This window comes from Thermobia domestica, chromosome 17 (assembly GCF_964235325.1).
Source record: "Thermobia domestica chromosome 17, izTheDome1.hap1.1, whole genome shotgun sequence".
NCBI lineage: Eukaryota > Metazoa > Arthropoda > Insecta > Zygentoma > Lepismatidae > Thermobia > Thermobia domestica.
The window spans coordinates 154466822-154490150 of NC_137470.1; the positions used below are offsets into that span (position 1 = coordinate 154466822).

The following is a 23329-nucleotide window of genomic DNA, read 5'->3' on the forward strand; positions in this document are numbered from 1 at the left end:
TAAGCATAAAATGTAGGTCTGGAAATCACAGGTACAATGTCCTTACACATCACATAACTGGAAAGTTCATTCAGTACAAGTAGATTATAGGAGTAGGGTAGACAGGTATATGATAGTAACATCACAAAATTTAGGGAATACAGTCAATGACTGCCCAAAACACGTAAGATATGAGAATAGGGACAATAATTGGATAAAATGATGGAATGAATAAAAATCGACGAAAAATCAGGGGAAAAAAAAAACAAAAGTAATAACTAAACCATAATCCATACGTATATATCTATATATAGTAAATAAAACTCCAATTCCAATAAAATTGTAACTCTATAATAAAATTATCATTACGCGGTAGAAGAAAATTAATCTAGCTACCCATAGAAAGAACAGATAAAACAACACAAAAGAATGTTGATTTCAGGTTTTAGAAAAACGAATTGTGGAGAATTTAGTTCCACAATGACCGACGTATTGGCAGAGTTATAGCCCTCTGCACTGGCTATTAAAACCTTAAAGAAATCAACATGAGACAGACTATCACCAAACATATTCCTAAATCCCTAACTAATTATGCGCTAAAAGAAAAGAAACTTCTTTCTTCTTATATGAAAGTAAAGTACGTATACCCACAGGAAAATGGTGGAATCAAGTCAAATCTTCAAATATACAAAAGTATATATCAAATAAGCACAAATCTTCGTCATACATAAATCCCAAGTCATCTTCATGATGAAATACACAAATTTATTATATACACTGCAGGCGATGAAAAATTGATCATTCCAAAAGATCACTAAAATCACACAAGAGGTTATAACAGTGTATATTCCTTTGAAAAGAATACATTGACTGAGTATATTCCAATAACTAATAACAAATCGTAGAATCAAATCAAAAATCCAGGGAAAGAAAAAAAACTGCATTCTTCTTTACATCCACATTAATATCATAAAATGCATCTTGAAAAATGCAAAAAACGGTAAGAATTCCTTCTTCATCACTATCATAACATAGATAGCAAACAAATATAAATTCATAGTTGCGTCTATCTCCCTAGTTTTCTTCTGCTAAACATAATGTATCAATAAGATGTTGATTTGGCGCCTAGATACTAATTTATTCAGTTCATAAGCTGTTGATAAGATGACCAAGAAAAAGAACGGGTTCTACAAAGTTAACCAACAGTTCTAAGTAACTGAAAAAAAAATGATGTCTATATGAGTACTCCTTTTTCTCCTTATCTTCGTTGTAATTGTTATTGCCGGCAAGACTTAGAAATACAAACAAACCAAAACAAATTCCATAATGACATGGCCAGTGTCAAAACAAAATTCGTCACCAACTTCACAGATGTTCCTAATCCATCAAATCTTCCTTTGAGAACCGTCTTCTTTTTTCCTCTTTTTTTTTAAAAAAAAAAAACTTCATTGCAAAGAAACAGCTTCCACTTCTTTTCCTTCTTCCAAGGGAAAATACACAGGTAAAAGACGCTGATAGAGATCCCAATTCTCCTTGTCGAAAATACACAATACAATACGGTCTACGTTGTCCACATGATCCTCTAAAAATTTTCGTGTACTCAACAATGCAATTCTCGCAGCAGGTTCCTTAGGGAAATGAAATGCACCAGCAGCGATGCAAGGAAAAGCCACAGTTGAAAACTGATTTTTCAACACAAAATCAAAACAATTGTTATAACAATTCTCCAAAGTCTTCTTGTTCGCATCTCTGGGACCACACGTCAATAATACATAATCAGCGGGGAGATTATAGCCTGGAGCAATCTTCACTTGTCCTGGTTTTAAAGAACGTATTTTCTCACAATCTTTACGAAATTCTTCTCCTGCAGCTTCTTGGATACTTCTATCTGCTCCTCCTAATGGAATAAGTAATTCATTCGTGGGATTGACAACGGCGTCAGCTTTAATCATAGCGATATCTCCTCGAAAAATACTGATTTTCTTGTTGATTGCAGAATTGGCACCAAACTTCGGTTTCAAGCCAGAACAATTCTTCCCTGTTTCAGCCCAAGTGGGTAAATGGTTGGCAATCACAACTTCACGAAGATTCACAGATGGAATATCTTCTTCTTTTTCTATCATGTTTACCGCAGGATTAAAAATAATCTCATAGTGTTCTTCTTTTTCTTTCCCTCTCTTATGTTTTTCTTCCTGTTCTTCGGCACAGCAGGCATTCGCAGTAGCATCCTCGACAACGTCTTGTATATCCAAGTCAACATCATCTTCTTCTTCCTCTCCCTCGTTTTCCTTCTCCTGTCTCTCGTAGTACTTCTTCAATCTTTGTACTGCAATCGAATCAACCTTGAATCTTCCTCGTGCAGTCTTGAACTTAACAAAATAGGAATTTGGGTGGTCAATATCCTGAATGATTCCTGGACCAAAATAACGTCCACTGAAAGCTCTGGTGGATCCTTTCTTCATGGTGCTGTCCAAAATCCATACCTTGTCTCCGACTTTGAAATTGGGTTTCGAATGACGTTTGTCATAAAATTTCGTTGCCGTCTTATGTCTCTGGAACCATTTATCATGGGCTTTGTCTCGTATTTCTCCAAGTTGCTGTAAACGTTCAGCATTGTCCTGAAATTGACAAGGGGTGTCCAAAATTGCTTCGTGTAGCATTCTACATCTGAATCCATGCAAAAGTTCAAAAGGGCTGTATCCAGAGGATAAGTTAACAGTTAAATTGTGGGCTAACACAATAGATGGCAGCAGTTCGACCCATTTTCCTTGATCTTTATTACACAACGCAGATTTCAGTCTCTGTTCAATGTTTCGGATAGCTATCTCAGCAGTCCCGTTAGCGTAATGAGCTTGAACATTTACAAATCGAATCTTAGCTCCAATCATTGCACACAACTCCTTGAATAGGTTACTTGTAAAACATGGACCTTTGTCTGTGACTAATTCTTTGAAAATACCGTATTTCAAAATTACATTTTCATAAAGAAAACTACTTACAGAAGACGCTGTTATATCTGCTAATGAACCACAGATAGTATACCGAGTAGCTGCATCGACTACGACAATCAAATACTTGTGTCTCAAAATATTACTCGAGGAGTACACCCCTCCAATGTCTACAAAAATGCGATAGAAGGGCGGCACTTGAGGATACGTTTGCAATGTACCATAAGCAGAACCAGGTTTATTTTTGCTGGACTGACAAATTAAACATTCTTTGCATTTCTGATAGATATATTGTTTCATATTAGGAAAATACACAGATTTCACTAAAAGATCATATGTCTTAGAAAAGCCTCCGTGACTTGAACCAATGGCAGAAGTATGAGCCGCATCAAAAACTTTGTAGCCTAATGAAACATACAGCAACTAAAAATTTCATACCACTAGATGTTTTTTGTTTTCTATACAAGATTCCTTCTTTAACAGTGAAATAAAATGCCTGTCTTTCAATTTTGGGATTTTTCTTTTCCTTGTTTTCTAACCAATCAAAAATATCCTTATAAAACGGGTCCTTCATTTGTTCATCTCTGAGAGAAGGCTCGTCACTTAGCATATTGTTACACTCTGTAACAGTGGAAGAAAATACTCGAGGGTCTTCCTCATTTTGTTGCTCATCAGAAATGTCCCTGGGGGCACGAGGAAAAACGTGAAAGTGCATCGGCTTCTATGTTAGATACCCCAGATATGTGTGTCACAGTAAAGTTATACTGTTCAATAAAACTAAGCCACCTAGCAAATTTGCCTACATTTTTCGTCTGCTTCAAAAACAAAAGACTCTTACAATCGGTTTTCAAAAAAAAGTGACGTCCTAGTAAAAAGTAACGAAAGGATCTAAAGGCATATATTATACTCAAAAGTTCAAGTTCATAAGGGTGTCTAGACTTCTCACTTTTACTTAAGCTACGGCTACAATAAGCAATGGGTGCTAACTCTGGGTCATCTGGAGAGGATGTAGGTTGTTTGAGCACGGCAGCCAGACCGCGAGTTGATGCATCACAGAACAAGTATACAGGGTGTTTAGGATTATAATGCATCAAATATGGCGATTTTATGATAAGATCTTTAATTTTCTCAAAAGCATCTTGTTGTTTTTGTGTCCACTTAAACGGTACATCCTTTCTGAGAAGAGAATTCAAAGGCTCCGCAATTTCAGAAAAATTAGGTAAGAATCGTCTTACAAAGCTAGCTAATCCTAGAAAACTTTTCACATGTTTTTTTCGTCTTCGGACGTTCATAATTACTAATGGAGTCAGTTATTTTCTTGGAAATGCGCAAGCCATCGTACGAAATATCGTGTCCCAAAACTGTTAATGAAAATAAGCCAATTTCGTTTTTCTGGTGCAAGTTTAAGACCACGTTCTCTAATTCGTTGAAATAACTTCTTGGTGAGGTTGATAACATCCTCAAAAGTATTCCCACCCCAGAAAAAATCATCAAGGTACCCGGAAAATTTGTTCAGATTCTAATCCTTCCAATGTCATTTTCACTAATCTGTTTTAAACCAGCGGAACTAGTGATAAGGCCTTGGGGAAGTGCTGTAAAACAAAAAGAAACCAGCTCCTGGGATTGAAAAGGCAGTGACGTGTTGGTATTCTTCCGCGATTTTCACTTGAAAAAAACCACTGAGCAAGTCCGAGCAGCACAGGTAGCGACACTTACTAAGACGCGAAAGAATGTCCTCTATCGAAGGTACAGGAAAACTGTCTGGTGCAATGTGTAAATTGATCGCTCTACAATCCAAACAAAATCTATAAGATCCGGACTTCTTTTTCACGAGAAGAATAGGCGAGTTATAACTCGAGATGCACCTCCTAATAACCTTTTGTTTAAGCAAAGTATCAATCTGTTTTTAACTTCTTCTCTTAAATGGAAGGGGATAGGAAACTGATTGGTGTGAACTGGGACGTTATCTAGCATTTTAATTTCATGTACGTAGCCCTTGGCCACTCCAAAATCATCCTCTGACCAAGAAAAACAATCCTTATACTCCTCTATAACAGAATAAAACATTTGCTTCTGATCGTCCGAAAGTTGAGGGTTAATGTCCACACGCTTGACATCAAAACCAGCAGGGAAAGTTATTGTTGTCTTGTTTACTGGCTAAACCATGATTTGAACACTATCTGTATCATTTGGATAATGAGCACCCGGCCTAATGTCAATAGCTTCACCTAAATGAAGATTTTTCTCTAAACACAACTTTTTGTTGGTTGGGTTGACTACTCTAATGACAGGATTAACAGGATCCACTCTAGATTCATTAACAAAAATTTCGGCTTTAGAACAGATTTTTTCATTGGGTTGCAAAACATTTTTAATTCCCACTAAATCATTAATTTTACGAACAGGTACTGAAACACTGGAATTTTGGTGGCAAAGTAACAGATTTCGCCGTTATGAAATACGCTTGCATAAGGTTCGCTGTTTGTTCAGAAACTGTGCCTATAGCATGACTTTCAGGTAAAGCGTGATCAGTAGGCTTCCCAAACCTAACTATGTGAACTACGTGAATATCCTGGTTAATAGTGGACATGTTGAGGAAGTAACCAATCGTTCCCCAACAAAACAGAAGAAGCAAATTTGTCAACAACTCTAAAAGTGTGCGTAAATGAATAGCCGTCAATTTGAACTTCAGCACAGCTAACGTGTTAGTTTCAAGTCCTTTACCCGAGATGCCACGGATAATAGTACGTCTTTTAACAAGTCTAGTGTTCGGAGGAAGGAGCTCTCTAGTGCAAATTGAAATTTGACTCCCAGAGTCCAACAACGCTTTATACTCTTTATTTCCAATAGTAATTTTGATGCAAGGCAGAATCCTATCCCTAACAATAGGCGTAGTAATCGTGTGGGTCTTAAAAACAGGTCTTTCACTATTCCCTGAACTATTTCCACTATGTAAAACATTACAATTATTACTTCTCCTGACTTGCGCAATGTTGCACTCTAATGCTTTGGCCGGACAGTGTATTTTATTATTCGCGGGAGACGTACTATGATTCTGTTTGCACTTGTTCTGTTCGTTCTTAGCAATAACAGAAGTATTCGTCACAGAGCCCATTCTATCATGCATATTATTATTATTCTCGGCACTTTTACATTCAGAGGAACAAAAAGAAAAAAAAGAGTTACATTTCTGTTGATGAGACGGAATAGAATCTACAGACTGTTGATCACTGCATTCTTTCTCAGCGGATAAGATATCATAATGCAAACGTGCAAGCATTTCTTTTTTTTCCCGTTGTTCTTCGAGAGGAAATGAAACATGAGAATTATCGCGCAATGAAACATCAGCTATCTTAGCGATAAATTCCGGTGTACTAAACTGCAAGACTTGTTCTTTCGAATTAGATTTAATGAGCGTCTTGTAATTTACTACTAACTCAGCTGACTGTTCTTGTAATAAAAACTCACATAACGCATCAACAGATGGAAACGATTTGTTGCATGTAAGCTTAAAATACTGAGGCAATAACCCTTCAATAAGGAAATTAATTTGTTGTTGAATAGGCATGGCTTTATCAAAACTAAGTATGAGGTCTAGCTTCTCATAAATATATGTCATAATAGGTTCCCCTTCTTTTTGATCTCTAGAACGAATAGTATGTTCCGTCACCTTCTTAACTACAAAACCACCAAATAATGTGATCATTCGTCTCTTTATATCTACATACGACAAGTTCACAAATTCGTCTGTCCTAGTTAAAGCTAGAAACCACGCTAAGGCTCCGTCCCTTAACAGATATGGAAGCAAATGACGCTTCTTTACTGCATTGAACTCATAAATGACGCAGTAAGATTCGAAATACTCAAAAAAACGAATGACGTCTTCCCCATACTTGCCGTGAAAAAATGTGGGGCGCACAATAGAATCTAGAGACGTAAGTCGAGCTTGTGCCATAATGCTAGTATTCACCATTTTCTCTAAATATCTCTAAATAATATAACTAAAAGCACACAAAACAAAATAACACAACAAATTGAGAGGGTGGAGGGAGGGTGGCAAAACAAATAGAATTTCATCAAATTCTAACGGTGGGCGGCAAACAAACTAATGCAAAATAAATCGAGGGTCGCTGATATGTGTGCATCCACACAAGTTAAAACCACATCTCCGCCATGTGCAGTCGCCCCTTGTCGGTCTGAGAGCTCAGATGATGTGTTAATAATTGACGTGTTTGGGGATGTCAGATCCGACAAGTTGCGCCCAGGATTTTGTAAATATAGAACTCAACAAAACATGAGGTACGGGATCTAACCTGGGTTGCATTTAAATGAAATCCAACACGTACAAAAGAAACAGACTGTGATGTTAAAGGGGGTGAAAAGGGGCAAGAAGGGAGTAACTTATGGGATAGGTTAATCTACTCGCACTTACTTGCAGGTCTGATCGTTGTCCTCTCCTCGATTCCTCCAACGGGCCAACGTCCGTCCATCCCTCTGTTTGGCTGGCTGGTCGTTCAAGTAACCAAAGTTAAGAGTCGGGGAAACCCGGACTGAGTAACCAACTTCGCGAAGACCGCAACTTTAGACAAACTTATAACTTCTTCTTAAAAAGCAATACATCGTCGTTGAATCAAAGGTGCTCTCTAAGATAGAGCAAGGCTATCAATCGTCAATTTCAAATGTAGCTAGCGGTCTACCTTCTATCTCGTCCCTCGCTCCATGTCGACTGTCCCTTCCAATAGTCTCTCAATCCATTTTGTCTGGCGTTCCTTCCGGGTTCATATCCTCGGTTATTCACTTTGATTTGTGTCTCGATGAAAAAAGTGCATGCTCGTAGATTAACCAAGGTAAGGTGATGATAGGAATGCTGACGGGGAAGCAATCTGTTATTTTATTAATTGAAAAATTACAACGTAATAAATGAATGACAGACAGCAAAGGCAAATGAACTTAGAAAAACAAGTCGATAGGTGATTTAATTTGAAACGAATGATGATGCTTTTGACTGAGATGTTCTTTTAAAATAAAATGTCCCATTGTTCAAAATAAGAAACTTTTCCATATGTCCAAATACACATATCTTCACAGTTATTTAATTAAATGTTTAGAACCAGGAAAAGGAAACTTTTGTGCAGTAATCGCCAAATAGTCGATGCGCGAGCTATTAGTAGTTCACGGGGATATTTCCGGTAGATCTCATTACCGCTTCGGTTGGCTAACCTTGATTTCTCCATTGAGCTGACGCTAATGACAGGGGTCGCTGACAACAACAACTGCTTATTTCTCCTGCGAACTGCCATTGTCAGGCTCATCTCACAGTTGACTGTGTACGCGTAGGGTTGCGCATGTTATGTTTTTCATGTGTATATTAGACATTTGCTAACGTAGTTTGATTTTTGTGTCTATATTAGACATTTGCTAACTTGGATAGTTTGTTTTTTTATGTGTATATTAAACATTTGCTAACTTGGATAGTTTGGTTTTTTGTGTGTATATTAGACATTTGCTAACTTGAATGGTTTGATTTCATATTCACTAGAAAAGTAAGTTTATAGGCAATAAACAAATGTGTAAAAAAAATTAAAGTTGGTAATTCTTTCGGTTGGTAGCTCACAGTAGGATTTAACCATGTCTAGTTTTGTATGGGTGCCCAAACCATAGAGCCGATGACACCTCAATATGTTATCTGATGTGACCCGAGCTCTGCACGTTTAATACACATATTTGTACAAAACTTTTGAGCACTAAGCTATTTACAATTCCGAAAAAAAAGTTTGAAAGTGTCATTTTTGAAATACCGTAGTGCTGGATTAATGAATGAGTGGACATTTGCCAAATTTTCCTACCTAACTGCTGTCAACGATATTTCTCGGTAGAACGAACAAAAGGAAAATTTCCTTCTTTCTTATCGATGATTGGAAGATATGATAAAAAGTATCCCACTGAATTTGCTTTTAACCATTAGCTTAAAATTAAATATATAATTTTATTGTAGACTCACAATTCCCATTTATGGGCCAAAAATAAACTCTTGGGTCGGTTTTGGTAATTTTCCTTAATCTCGTAAACAATTCCTTTATTCCTGAAGATAACCTACATATCCCGGTAGAGATACGTGTGATTTGTGGAGCATCCGAAAAGCATCCGGTGGGTACTTATTGTATAGAAATATACATAATCAATATTGATACGCATTCCTGTAGTTAAAAACAATACGTTTGAGCACTATTGAAATATTGAATATTATTTTAATACCATATACGTTCTGAATATAGAAATGAAGCTATATTTTATTTGCGATGCAATAACAGCTCATTTGCACGTTAAGATATTTGTTTCCCAATTGTTTGTTTGGGATACCGAAGTCTTAAGTAATTTGGAGGAAAGATTTAAAAAAAAATAAGAAAAAGGAAGCACGTACCAATTTGAATAACGGTAAGTCCTGAAAACTTAAAATTTATGAGCGCTATTCGTTTTATGAGGAGTTTTATTGAGGTGAGACGGCGAATTAGAAAAGAAATTAAATGAGTACCGGAAAGTAAATCAGAGAATAACTCTGTTAGCATCCCTGTGTGCCTCGAAGATGCAGAGAAAGAGGGGGGAAAAGGGGGCAAATTGCGCCGTATTTCACGATCTGGGCTAGCAAAATTGTTCCACGGAACTGCAACCGAGTTCCTAGTAATGTACGTTTTAACTGGGATTAATAAAACAAGCCCGTATTTTAGTTGCGAACGAAACAGTCAAGTGGAAAGGGGGCAATGCGAGTTTGTTCTCTGTGCTTTGTAGGTGGTAGGGAGCTGGTGTTTGGAAGGAAACGTGTTTTGGAATGAGGGAAGTGGTAGGGACGCTTCCGATACCTGCCTCACTTATTACAGCAACAAGCTGTACAGTCGTATGCTTAGAATCCCGAGCCGTGAGCTTAAAATATACTTAGACCAACCACAACCATACAATACTTTCACTCGAACGTATTAAGTGTAGAGAGCATACCACGAACATTTCCTATTTTTTTCTATTTGTATCAATGTAGAGTTTTCCTTTAAACTAAAAATAATAATAATAACAAGCTTGCTTATGAACTAATTTCAAAAGCAATTTTCTAGTAATCATGACCTTTCAATTATTGTCGAGTATTGTTCATAATTTTGTGGTATTGCTAAATGCAGTTTGTGAGTATAATTTTATACCACAATGGTATTTCGTTGCAACACATGTTCTCTGTGTGAGAATCAATACTTCTTATGAGTATATATTACTATAATTTGTTAGCTATGTGTTTCCCCACAAAGAAACAATCACATTCAACACCAAATTTTACAATAATAATAACGTGTAACCAAAAGAAAAATCGATCTCCTTCGTCGCTAAGTGGTTAGCGTATGCGCCTTTGGTGTGGGAGACCCAGGTTTTATTCCTGGCGGAGCTAATGTGGTTCGTATTTCACGTTAATCATATAACTTCGTTCCTAAATGGGACGTTAAATTCAAAATTAGCTCCAGAAGAAATGTCCAAAAATAGGACATGTATTAATCGATATATCTCGTTGGACTGAACATATTGATATTGGTGAGTGCAAGCTCTCATGCGTAGTTCTTGAGAAAATCCAGATAAAAAAACCAATTTTAGTAAAGCTAAAATTTGTTGCATTACGATATTTTTTTTTTCACTTTAACGTCCGACGATTATGCCCTTTGTGCTAAAGGAGACGGGAGAATTAGAATGTGGGAGAAAACAGAAGTACACCGAGAAAATTCACGAACACAATGTAGTCCAACACAAAGTTATTTGACCAGAGATTGAACCAAGGACCCCATGCACCAGAGGTAAGCGCCCTACTATTGAGCCACCATGACCCTAACAGTAAGAGTTGAGTCCAAGATGAGTCTTTCACCTCCAAATAGAGAACCGTAGCCATTTATTTACGACCGAGGAATATCTTCTCCCTGGAAGCTGCTAAGAGTCAATTTTCTCTTTTTGTGTGCATGTTTCCTTCACGTAGTGAAAATAAATCCTTCAATGAAATGAAAACTTTTAGTTTAACGTCCCACGATTACGCCCTTTTACGGATGATGGAGGCAAGGGAATGATGATGGAAGAATTTTTGGAATGATAACGTAAGATTAAACGAGAGTACCCCGAGAAAAACCATAAAGCACGATGTAGATTTTGATATCTATTTTTCAGAAAGAAACTCTGATTCGCTTCACATTTTCCATTAACAGATTTAACTTACCTAGATCTGATTTCTTTTTCTTTTTTTTTTTTTTTTTGTCTGTCATAGTCATTTTCCTCTGACAAACTGGCTTACACCATTGTAAGTTTAACCCGTCCATATTACAACTGAAGTTTTATTTCTTTTTAGAAATAATAATAATTTAATGCAAATAAAACTTTTTAGAAGAAAAAATTGCTACGACAAAACTTCTTTTGCAAAACTTTTTTCTAAATCTGGTATTAATCCTGAAAAAAAAAATATGATTTTCCTCAAATAAGTTTTCTTCACTGAATTTCAACATGCTATCAAATAGCTAATACAAGTATATTACAAACCATATGTTTTCCTACCACTCTTGAAAAAAGTAATGACCATCTTCGAATGATTCTTCAATGTACGCACATGCCTACATAAGTCAGAGGTCTGTACAGGCCGGAAGTTTTAGCCCGGGCCCGGCCTTCCGGGTTGATTTATAATGTGAGGCCCGATCCAAGTTCTAAATATGTTTTATCCTTTAGTCCTGAGCCCATGTCATAATCAAATCATCCCGGAATAAGCCAGAATTACATAAACTTAATAAATAACGCATAATTGTGTTCTTATTTACTGCAATAAGAGGTTTAATTTTGTAGTTGTGTTCTAAGAGTTCTCCAGAAAGAATGTTCCGATAAATATCGTTGTAAACTATATTTAGAAAGTTAGGCACGAAAAGGCCCGAGAAATATAGTTGTATATTTAAAAATTTACGACCCAAGCCCGGTCCGAGCCCAAAGTGTTTTATGCTTTGTAGGCCCGAGCCCGTCCCGCAGGCTTGACTCGAGCCCGTGCAGACCTCTAACATAAATACATGTCAGAATGTGTACACATCATTTGTTCGTTCCTTATGTCCAGATACAAGTGCGAACAATTACTGTACATAAGAATTGCTTTGTACAGATATTTCTGTTACGCTGTATATATTGCTCGAGTATTAACTGAAGAAGTTATATGCAAAATCCCGTTAGTTCAACGAACACGTTTTGAGAAAATCGGTTTTGTTTTGGTACAAAACTGGTGTGGTTTTGCAACTGCTTTCATTTTCTTCATCAGGTTCTAAAAACTTCCTAATGAAAATTTTTGTTATTTTGCACCGAAACTAATGTGTAATATTATAAGTAACACTATTCCGGTCTTACTCATTTTCGATCAAAAGTGGACTGGTGTGATTTTGCATCTGAGTTATTCAATAGTCTCTCATCCTATTGTCACTATTGTGCTGCCAAAATGTCTTGAGCCGTGGCAAAAATTCGAACTAAAGCACATACCCTCGTGTTGAGTCAATAAGGGTTCAGCTGTTGCTAAGCGAGAGAAAGCGAGTGGAATTCCTTCAGACGATAGCAGCGCTTGCAACGGAAGACTAGGGATCAAGTCAATGTGGTATGTGTATAGTACATTTATCAATTATTAAGCCAAAATTAGTGCCTTTTTTTTAGGATAAATGTGATAGAGAGTGCCTTTTACGCTGAGGGTTCATTTTCCGTAGTTGTCTGCGCACCTGCCAAGTGTGGGAACTTCAAGCACGTTAATAATAATTCACGTTTTTTTTTTTTTTTCAAAATCTCGGTTTTGATTTATGATGCAAATACTAAAACTCAAACTGAAAAGAAAAATAATTGAGAAAATTAATTGAAATAACCAAGTCAGTAAAAGAAATGTATTGAACTGTTGAATCATACGAAATATTGAAATAAAACACTCCACGCAAATGTTTTTCTACTTCTGCACGTATTTTATTTTGTGTATTTCTTATTATGTGTGTTGTTTGTTTATTGAATTTATTATCGCACTTCAGCACAGAGGGAGAGCAGATTTTGAGTTTTATTTGGAATTCGAACCACTATATAATACTTTCAATGCTCTGCCATTTGAGATCGAACCAGGGAACGCGTGTAACAAAGGCGCACGCGCTCGCCTTTAGACCAACAAACAAGGTTCTATTATGTGTATAGTCAGTGTAATTAACTTTAAGGTGAAATTTGTTTACCGTTTTACGTGCATTATTCCTTAAGCTCTGTTTATAAAAATAATTGACATTGTTAAAAATGGTATAGCATGAATTTCTTTTTATTTTTCATTCTTTACTAAGACGGTATTTCATTATTATTATTATTTATATTCTTAATGAATAAAGTCATGCTGCTAAGAAGTACTGACTATTAATGAAAATTTGTGGCTACAAAGCTGACATCATTAATATGTTGCTGCCACCATGCGAAAAGAGAAGCTTGCTGGTAAATATTGACGTTATGTATTTACCACAAAGAATCTTTCCACAAAATGGATCCATTTTAACTCTCTTCGGAACACCAAAAAATATTTGTGAACTTCACAATACAGTGGAAAAATAAACTAAAACCACTTTTGTAATCAGCAGTAAACTTGTCAAACAGGTGATAGGGACACGTGTAGACTGATAGCGACTTTTCTTATGAGCAGCAAAATTATCAAATTCTCAATACAACCACGTGCAGATTGATAATAATGATTCAAAGTGTTGTTACTGGTACACAGGTTTAGTCACTTGCCATTGTCACTAAGTGATACAGTATATTAAGATTAACCTGCTCTTCCTGCAAATTATATAGTGTAGGTCTTGATCTTCAAGAGAAAATATGTTTTAGTTTGTGTGCAAACTTGTAAGTAAAGCCAAGTGTCGAAGCTTACGTCAAATTATGTATTAATTGGGTAATGCGGTGACATTGTATTTACAACTTTTCATTTGGAAATCTTTTCTCAATATAATTTAATTTAATCCTTATTGAGTGTTTATAACTCTATGCTAAAAACTCAATGAGGCATTCATTAATTTCTCATACAATTAAACTCATCATCCAACTTCCTGAGTAGGAGTTCGCCAATATTAAACTGGAAAATTAAATCGGGCTGAATAAGTTATTACATCTTCGTCCTGGCGCTGTGCACAATTATTGGTATTAGATTAAAAGGAAAACGTTGTATTATCTGGTTTTCTATTACGATTTTTTGAATGTACAGGGAATGTCTTGTGTTTTATTTCTTCCATATTGATGATTCCACTTCAATAGCTTTGATGCTTATGTAGTTCATTAATCATTACTTAAGATGTTTCAAACGCACGCACACGCACACACACACACACACACACACACACACACACACACATATATATATATATATATATATATATATGAGCTAATAATATTTGCGTAAATTTTAACAAACTATGGGGATATATGTGAAATATCAAACTATAATAATGAAATAAATATCGTCTATGGTACAGTACTCGGTCGTGTCTCTTTTACCCTTAATATTTGCGTTTATTGTGCTACTTGCCTGAAACAGTGAATTTTTAGCTGGTTATTGTATATGTTAATTTTAAAACAGAACTAAAAGTTTTTCTTGCATTAAGTTTAGATGAAGATACTGCACAAACAAACTCCAAATACTGTTCTCTGTTTACGCTTTCGTTTGTAGTAAGGTTTCTTGTTATTACTACAATAAATATTAGTACTCCTTTACAAAATATGTACTTTTTAACATTTACATGTACGAAAAATATAACTTTAAACTAAGTAAAATAACTTGTAATATATAACAGGTAAGTACTGTAAACATCCAAAGTTTTAGCATTTTATATTTTAGAAATACTTTAGCACTTTTAACAAATAATAAATCAATATATCTATGCTATAGTTTTACCGAAAAACATTTCATTATTTTATTGGAGTAAAATATATTTTGTGTAATTTTTCATCGGTAACCGCAGTTAATATTTCCGAAAATAAAGAATATATTTTTGTTCTAAATACACCTCACCAGTTTCTGTTTTTTTGGATAAGAGTAAGGATGGTTCGTTTTTTAACAACGTTTAGCAATGTCAACCTATTTTGATCTAAAATACTAACACAATGCCCTTTTATCTTAATTGTTTAAGATACTTATTAGTAAGAAGTAATTTTGCATATTTTTAAAAATCATAATTTTAATTAATTAACTTTTTTTCTGAAATACAAAACACAGTGTCTTTTTTATGTATATTATCAGAATTGAATTTAGGGTGATCACAGCTATACTGTATTTTTCTTAATTTTGTTCGTAGGTAGACTTGTACAAGTATGAACTCAAGCTTTTAAGGTAAAATCATATGTGCAAAATACGAGAATTACCACGCACTTATGTTGGTTTGTTTCTTATCCGAAAAGTAAAATAAATAATTTTGATTATGTGGACCTTATATTCAGAATAATACTTCGTATCTCGTTATTCAAAAAATATGCTGATAAATCTTTTCTTCTTTTATTGAAATATGGTTAGGGCCAACATGTTATTGAATTTGTAATTCTGGAGACGTCTGTTGAACACATGAAATCAATATATGACATGTGGTATTCATTATACTGAAAAAAAAAACATATTGTAAACATTTCGTGTAAAATATTAGCACTGTGGTTGGACTTCTCAATGTTATGTTGATGTACAAGTAACTATGTTCTCTTCATATTAAACACACACACACACACACACACACACATATATATATATATATATATATATATATATATATATATATATATATATATATATATAACGCGTAACTGAGTACGAGTTTCATATGAAAATATGTCTCACGCCGATAATGATATTACAGCATTTTCAAGTATCCAAATTAACATGATGGGTCATTTTTTATCTAGCCATTTATTTTAAATATTTTATTTTCACTTGAAATATCCCTATTGGAAACATGCATTTCGTTATTTTCCTGTTGGGAAACATGCGTTGAAATGGAAAGAAATATTTGTTTATAACTTCTCCATTTAAAGAGAATGAAAGAAATCTACGAGATATGCTCTAACTATTAACACATTAATCGAAAAATACATAAAACTCACGTAATATGTTTTCTCCTTAAGCTAAATGCTTATCAACAATAGTTTAATATAAATGTGATAACTCAAAATGTATTAACATTTTAGTTAGTTTAAATATATGTATATATTTTCACTACGACATTTAGAAAGTTTTCTACTATCTTTATATTGTTGCAGCGTTTCTACAAACACATGGTTAAAGTTTATTTACCTACATGAAATGATGACGTGTTTGTAAATTCGTCGATGAATATTATCATTTTTAAACCTTCAAGTAAGTTGTACAGTAATTATAGATAAATAGCAACGTAGATCGCATCTATTTAAAAAAGAGGCTTAAACTTCAATCATACATACATCTTTGTTTCATAAAGACGAAACAACATTTAAATTATTGTTTTATATACATTATTACTATATATGTATATATGCCAGTAATAGTTAATAAGATCATATATACCATTCATGAAATATGCGTGTTTTACATATTTTATAAGACGTGCGATAAAATAGTATTGGTAACAGTACATGGTATTAAAGATACCATAAATGCAGCTTAAATGAGGAATCACCATGCAATGAGCTTTTAATATTAGTCATGAATAATTCAAAACATAAATTGTACTTTCTGGGGAATGTCAGACGATTTATAGCTTTGAACTTAAATGTAATATAGCTAACCTGTGTATTAATGAACTTTACTTGAAGTAGGTTAATATTTTTCACGCATCTTTACTAGCCTATTATTTGCATTTAGTTGCATCTAGTCAGCGTAAATTAGCTGCTTTCCGTATATTTGTTTCTTATAAAGTTGTGATAAAATGATGATACACAGTATTGTATTAGTTAATCCTGAAGTTTGTGATAAATCTTCACAACTAAATTTAACACAAATTATTTTCTCCCTATAGTATTTCCTAAAAGAATACTGTACTTCAGAACGGTAATGTATTACTTTCGCTTGACTTCTAACTTTCAAATATTTATGAAAGCCAAAATGTTGTTTTATATATATATATATATATATATATATATATATATATATATATATATATATATATATATATAAACTTTTATAGTCTATTATCTTAAAATAAGTTGTTCAAACAAATCCGAATACTGTTTTCATAGTAAAGCTGTATTAAAAAGACTGCCAAATAGTTTATAAGAATTGTGTGATATGAACTTGCTAAATGCAGGAGGTTAATGTTAATAAAATTTAGGTTTTTGCTACAATGGCTTTTATGTATTAATTTAATAAATAGAAAAATAAATTTGTTACAAATATTTTAAAAAACTGATGATCCTTATCAAGTACAACAAATAAAATATTGATATCAATTTAAGATTCGTATTGTTTGGTTTTAATCATAACGCCAGTCGATAGTAATTTCTCTAAGTTTCTAATATGGAACATACAAATGGTATAACCAAATTGTCAAGGCTAAAAATTTTAACAATGCGTTCTTTCATACAATATATTATACCATACAGTATATTACGTCATGCAATAATGCAAACCTTATTCATATTGTTACATTTACATCCCAATCAATTAAAAGTAGTGTCCATACTTTAAAACAAAATATGTGTTGCACATTTAGTTATCTTTATAAAAAGTGGCACTCACATTCATTGTATCTCTCATATTGCATAAACTCGTGACTTTCACTTTCATTACTTAGTAGTTTTATTACTATAGTAAAGTGTGTAAGTACCTAGGTAATTAGTTTTAACATGATATAACTTCTTATTTCTTAAATAACTTTGAGGTGAAAATACAAAAAAAAATCAATGTTATGGAATACGCAGACAGTATTAAACTAGAAAATCTATTGATGATAATAGTTTACAGATGTACTAAAACATTCTGAAAATGAACACACACATATGACTTTACAACAAACAATTTGCAATTCCTATAAAAATACTTAAATTATCATTACAATGAAAATATTAAACCAAAACTTGGAAAATCGTAGTTGGTTAATATAACAAAACTTATAATTAATTATTATTCTGTACGAGTAGTGTAGTGTCAGTTATATGCCACGATAAATGCATTTTCTCGAGTCACGTTTGTCCGCTATTCATTTTTACTAGCTCTTCTTAAGCAACAACCGTGAGAGGTTTCTCACTCAACTCGTTGAGTTTTATACTTTAAAAGTTATTCAGAAATATTCTTCGTGGCCATACAGAATCAGTTTCTAAAAGGTAAAATCTTGTAAAATTTTATTTACAGATGATAAATACCAAATATAATGAAATTCTAAAAGCACAATTTACTTTTAGGAACATTTATAGGATCCAGTTACATTAAAAGAACTTATCTTTCTGAGTCGCATTGTGCTCGAAGTGGAATATAAGCTATAGTTAGTATAAACAAATTCAATAATATTTACAGAACAAGTTATTGTATGCACTCATATTTAGATAAAAAATACTTACGTGTTCACCGCTGTGTAAGGAACTGTTGGTAGGTGAAAAAGTAAAAAGTTTATTCCTGCATTCAACTACAATGAGTTCTTTTGTCACGTTGCATCTGTCCAATTCTGCTACTTTTCTATTAATACGCCACAATATGGTAGATGCCAGCACCACTGGAAAAATCTTGGAACAATATACAGTGTAAGATTTACAAAGAACAAACACAGGTGTGCTGTCAGAAATATTTCTACGAGCCTAACAAACGAAGAAAATTAATCACGTTGAAGTCTGGGTAGAAGTATCCTTAATGTAGTTTCAAGAATTATTCTCGTCGACTCCTAAATATGATGACAAGTAATTTTTGTCTTCTCAGTTGATCATAGTAGAAGGTTATTCACCACTTTTGCTGCAGTATTCATAAAAATTCTTTGCAATGTCACTTCCTTGATTAAAGCTAACTATTACGCCCTTTTGATAATTTATAAATTTTCATAAATCATCGTGCATTATCTACAAGTTTTCATAATTATATATTGAACACTGGACGCATTTTACTTTTAGTATGTTAACGTTTAAAATATACAAATTGTTTATGCTAATGTTAACATAAATGAGGTATCAACTATCTGTTGTTGCTTAAATCCTATATAAACAAAATAAACTTTTTTTTTGCAGAATGGTACAATATTGAGGTTTGACAATATTACCTGTTAAACATGACGTGTCAATTACTTCAATACTTTCTTTGTAATGTTTACAATAGCAATGAGATTCCTTGATTGATAGGCGAGCAAAGTAGTATCATTAACTTTCCTATTCTGCAAAATATTGTACATTTCAAACCTGAAAATTTTAAAATTAAGTTTGCCACTGCGATTTCTGTTACGTTATTGATTAAAAGTAAAACCATGTTTCTTGCAATATAGGTACAAAATAACATTGTTAAAAATCGCATGTGTTAATTATTTTTTATTTGAAAACAAAATCGAAATGTATCACATGATTATCAATGTGTTCGATCAACAATAAACAGCATTCATTTCTAAACTTTCACTCGCTTTATTTGTGGAGTTTTTTCAATCCGTTTTTCTGGAGAAACTTCCAAATACACACGCACACCGAAACATATATTAAAAAGTACACAGACGCAAACATACATATAAAGATATAGAAACAAAGAACTAACAAGGATTTAGCGAATGAGGGAGCTGAGCTCACGGATTAAGAGAATTTCAAAAACGTCCAATAGGAACTGTAAATATCTCCCCCCATAATTGCTAGCTGTGATCAATGTTCTGTACCGAAAAATTACTGAAAATAAATGAACAAGATGTATATGAATGAGGGGGGAAAAAGACGCTGTGTTTTGTATATCACATTGCAACTACTATTTTTTTTAATATTTTGTTTGCAAAGATATTTTGTTTTTCTTTTTCTCCATTTTCTGGCGGGGAACTAATCCGAAGTATGTTTTTCAGATGTTAATATGGTTGCGGAGCCTAAACCCCATCAGACTGGTAGGAAAAGGCAAAATATTGCCAAAACTGGAAACGACTGGTGAGTTTTTTCTGTGCAAACCAATTTTTTTCGTTTTTTGTGTACGGACTGTTTTAATATAAGAGCAATAATTATAGATTTTGGATAATCGAGAACAGATGTTATTTTTTCTTCTTTTGAAGAATTTACACACAATTTTAATGTATTTTTATGACATTGCACATTTGCTGATAATGATTTTTCCCGTTGTTTTCTGCGACAACTTTATGCACAAGTAAATACACTTTACTTTAAAAAAAACATAAATATTATAATTACTTTGGATTTTTTGTTGTGTTCGTGTAATGTTTTATAGCTGTTCCCTTATATATATATATATATATATATATATATATATATATATATATATATATATATATAACCTAATCTCTTTCTATCGCTGTACAAATTTGTTAATAATAACTGGAACTATCGGATTTACACACTACGTTTTGTTTGGAGTTTTTTGTACGTTTGTCTTCTGGTGCTCCGTTAGGGTGACTTTCTTCGTGATGAACTTCCCTGCATAAATACAAATCTTAATTTGAAGAACAGGTTCATGTCTTCCTTTCTACGACAAGAGCTGCAGCCAATGATGCTTAACTTTGAAATCAGACCCAACTTTGTGCTCTAATTCATTCAATTCTTGTTTCGGCGGGTTTAATATTTGGATTCTATGTATACTTAACTCACTAGCCAAAGAACTATTTCCCCATAACCCACAAGTTGTTTTATGAACATTTACCAAATGACTCACGTGTTACTGTGGAAAATGTTCTACATTTCTCCTTCTGCGTCCTTAATTTAGAATTCCTCTAAAAATCGCCACACACGTTCCGGAAATCCGGAGAGGAATAACTGTTTAATTAGCCTCTCTGCCTTTCCTAAACATGCGTGTGCAAAGACTGCGCAGTTTTGCTCTTCGCAGGTCGCCACGGCCTTTCCGGAAGTCCGGAGAGGAATAACTGAAAGTCGTTCTCTCCGGATTTCTGAAACGTGTATGGGCAAAAACTGCGGAGACTTTTCCTCTTCTAATGGCACTGTTCAGACCGATTTGATCGAAGGAAAATTTGATTCTGAATAACTGTACAATTATTCCTCTCCAGATTTCCGGAACGTGTGTGGCGAGGTGCTGAAGAGGAAATCCTCAGAATTCTCCGGCCGAGCCTGTACAGTATGCACAGTTAATAAGAATTGAATTTCGCTTCGACAAAATGAGCCCGATCCCGAGCAGTCCAGCTAGAAGAGGGAAAAATGCGCAGTTTTCTCCCAAACACGTTCCGGAAATCCGGAGAGGAATAACTATGCAGCCATTCCTTTCCGGATTTTCGGAACTTGTGTGGAGACCTTAAGCTTGAAGTCTCTCACGAATTTCGAACAGTTTCTCTTGGTGAACCAGCCTCACTGTTTTTTCTTACTTTCGAAGTAAAACTTTAAAAAAACTGCTTCAACACATATTTTTATTTTAAATCAACTATCCAAATACCATGTTTAATCTTACGCAATTCTGAGATCTCAAAATATAACAATTGCATTCTCCATTTTATTAGTGTTGAATTTCCAACCAGTTTTGCTTCCTTTCTAGGTCAAATATTATTTTTAAGAAAAGCTGAAATAAGTGTTATTGAGTAGATTCTTGCAGAAAGAATCTGAATTAATTTTGTTATTAAATTTGTTTATAAACATTTTTCTATTCTCTAGTTGTATACACAACTTTTCTGTACAGTAAAAGACCGAAGTCAAAGGTTTAACAAAATTGTAAACGTCGAATTGTAGGGTGAGTGCAGAAATATGGCAAATAAAGAAATTTAAATATCCTTGTTTTAATATTTCAACACTATACGTATAAAATGAATTCAAGTTCCTATTTGCAATCACCAGTTTGTTTTAAACTAAAAGTCTCAATACCGAAGGCTCGAACAGTTTTCACAGAATTGATTAAAGTTTGACAACTAAAGGATCCACACCTTTAACCCTTTAACTCGCTTTTGTATTTATAAGTTTTAAAAAGCAATACATATACTAGAACTAACACACATTATATGTGTAACGTAACGTCTAAATAAAAAAATTTCATATCTCTAACCTTAAAGAAATACCTTATTGTAACATACCATTTTTCTATTTCACCTCGAATTTCCAAAACTCTTCCCTCAATGATATCTTACATCACAAATCCGACGAATTGTTAAAATTTTAAGTTTTTATCTAAAGAAGTCCCGTATCTTTTGGACGATCCTACCGAGAAGGAGGAAGTCGGACTCACGAATCCCAGAGATAGCAGAAAATCTGTTTGTAAAGAATATCCGATTCTAACCTGTGAAAAGCAATCACTTGGGCATCAACAGTTCCAATCTTAAATCGTGACCTGACATGTATCATTAGGTCTAGGATAAGAGAGGGAGCATCTCGACGTGTTGCAATATATTTACAAATTGAGCTTTGCCTTTGGATGATAGGAGTAGGCAGATCTAGGACCTGAGACCGCTCTGGTTTATAGGGTTCCCTAGTTTGAGATGGACTCAGTCGAACTGTGGTCAGACTGTTGAATTCTGTAGCTGGTACTTGTACTAGCGGGAGATGAACTTGTATAATGCTCGGGTGCCTACTCTGCAGATACAAAAAGATCTGTACTCGCTAGGGAAGTCTCCTCAACAAATAGCTGTAAACATTGGCAGAGCTTCGGGTCTGCCGTTAAATGGGCTATTCCATTACTTTATCTTATACAAGGGTGAATCAAAAAGTAAGGTGAATTGTTGATTTACAGAAAAGCGTACAGAGATACGTCGATGAAGCTTTACTATGTTTGAAGTATGGTATCACACTATTATTCGAAGAAGGAACAATAGTTGTCTAAACATTTATTCCAACGTGGCACCAAATCATCCATGCCCTGTTCAAAGAAATGTGGTTCCAGATTTCCTAACCAGGTACGTGTAGCCTGTTATGCCTCTGTCAGTGTCTGGAGACGCTGCCCACGGAGATGTTGCTTCAGGGGGCCGAACAAATGGTAATCCGACGGGGCTAAATCAGGGCTATACGGAGGGTGATCGAGAATTTCCCACTTGAACCCGCGGAGGTGTGCACGGGTCCGTTCGGCTGTATGTGGACATGCGTTATCATGCAGTAACAACACACCCTCTCGGAGTGCCTTCCACCGTTTCTGCCGTATGGCTGCTTTGAGCCTGTCCAGGGTTTGGCAGTAGGTGTCTGCATTAATGGTCGTACCCTTTTTCAGAAATTCGACATGAATAACATCGAGACGGTCCCAAAAGACAGTAGCCATTGTTTTCTGGGCAGATGCTATTGTCTTGCATTTCTTGGCCTGTGGT

General features: G+C 34.4%; 1 protein-coding gene across 3 annotated transcripts in view; it reads left to right on the forward strand.

Moving 5' to 3' along the window:
• The window catches only part of LOC145674428 (uncharacterized), a 1698027-nt gene that overhangs the window by 1217907 nt on the left and 456791 nt on the right, over positions 1-23329 (forward strand). For all 3 annotated transcript variants that reach the window (XM_081744474.1, XM_081744473.1, XM_081744472.1), the window contains one exon: positions 19940-20018. In XM_081744474.1, coding sequence (XP_081600600.1) covers positions 19940-20018 — 79 coding nt within the window. The remainder of the gene's footprint in view (positions 1-19939; positions 20019-23329) is intronic.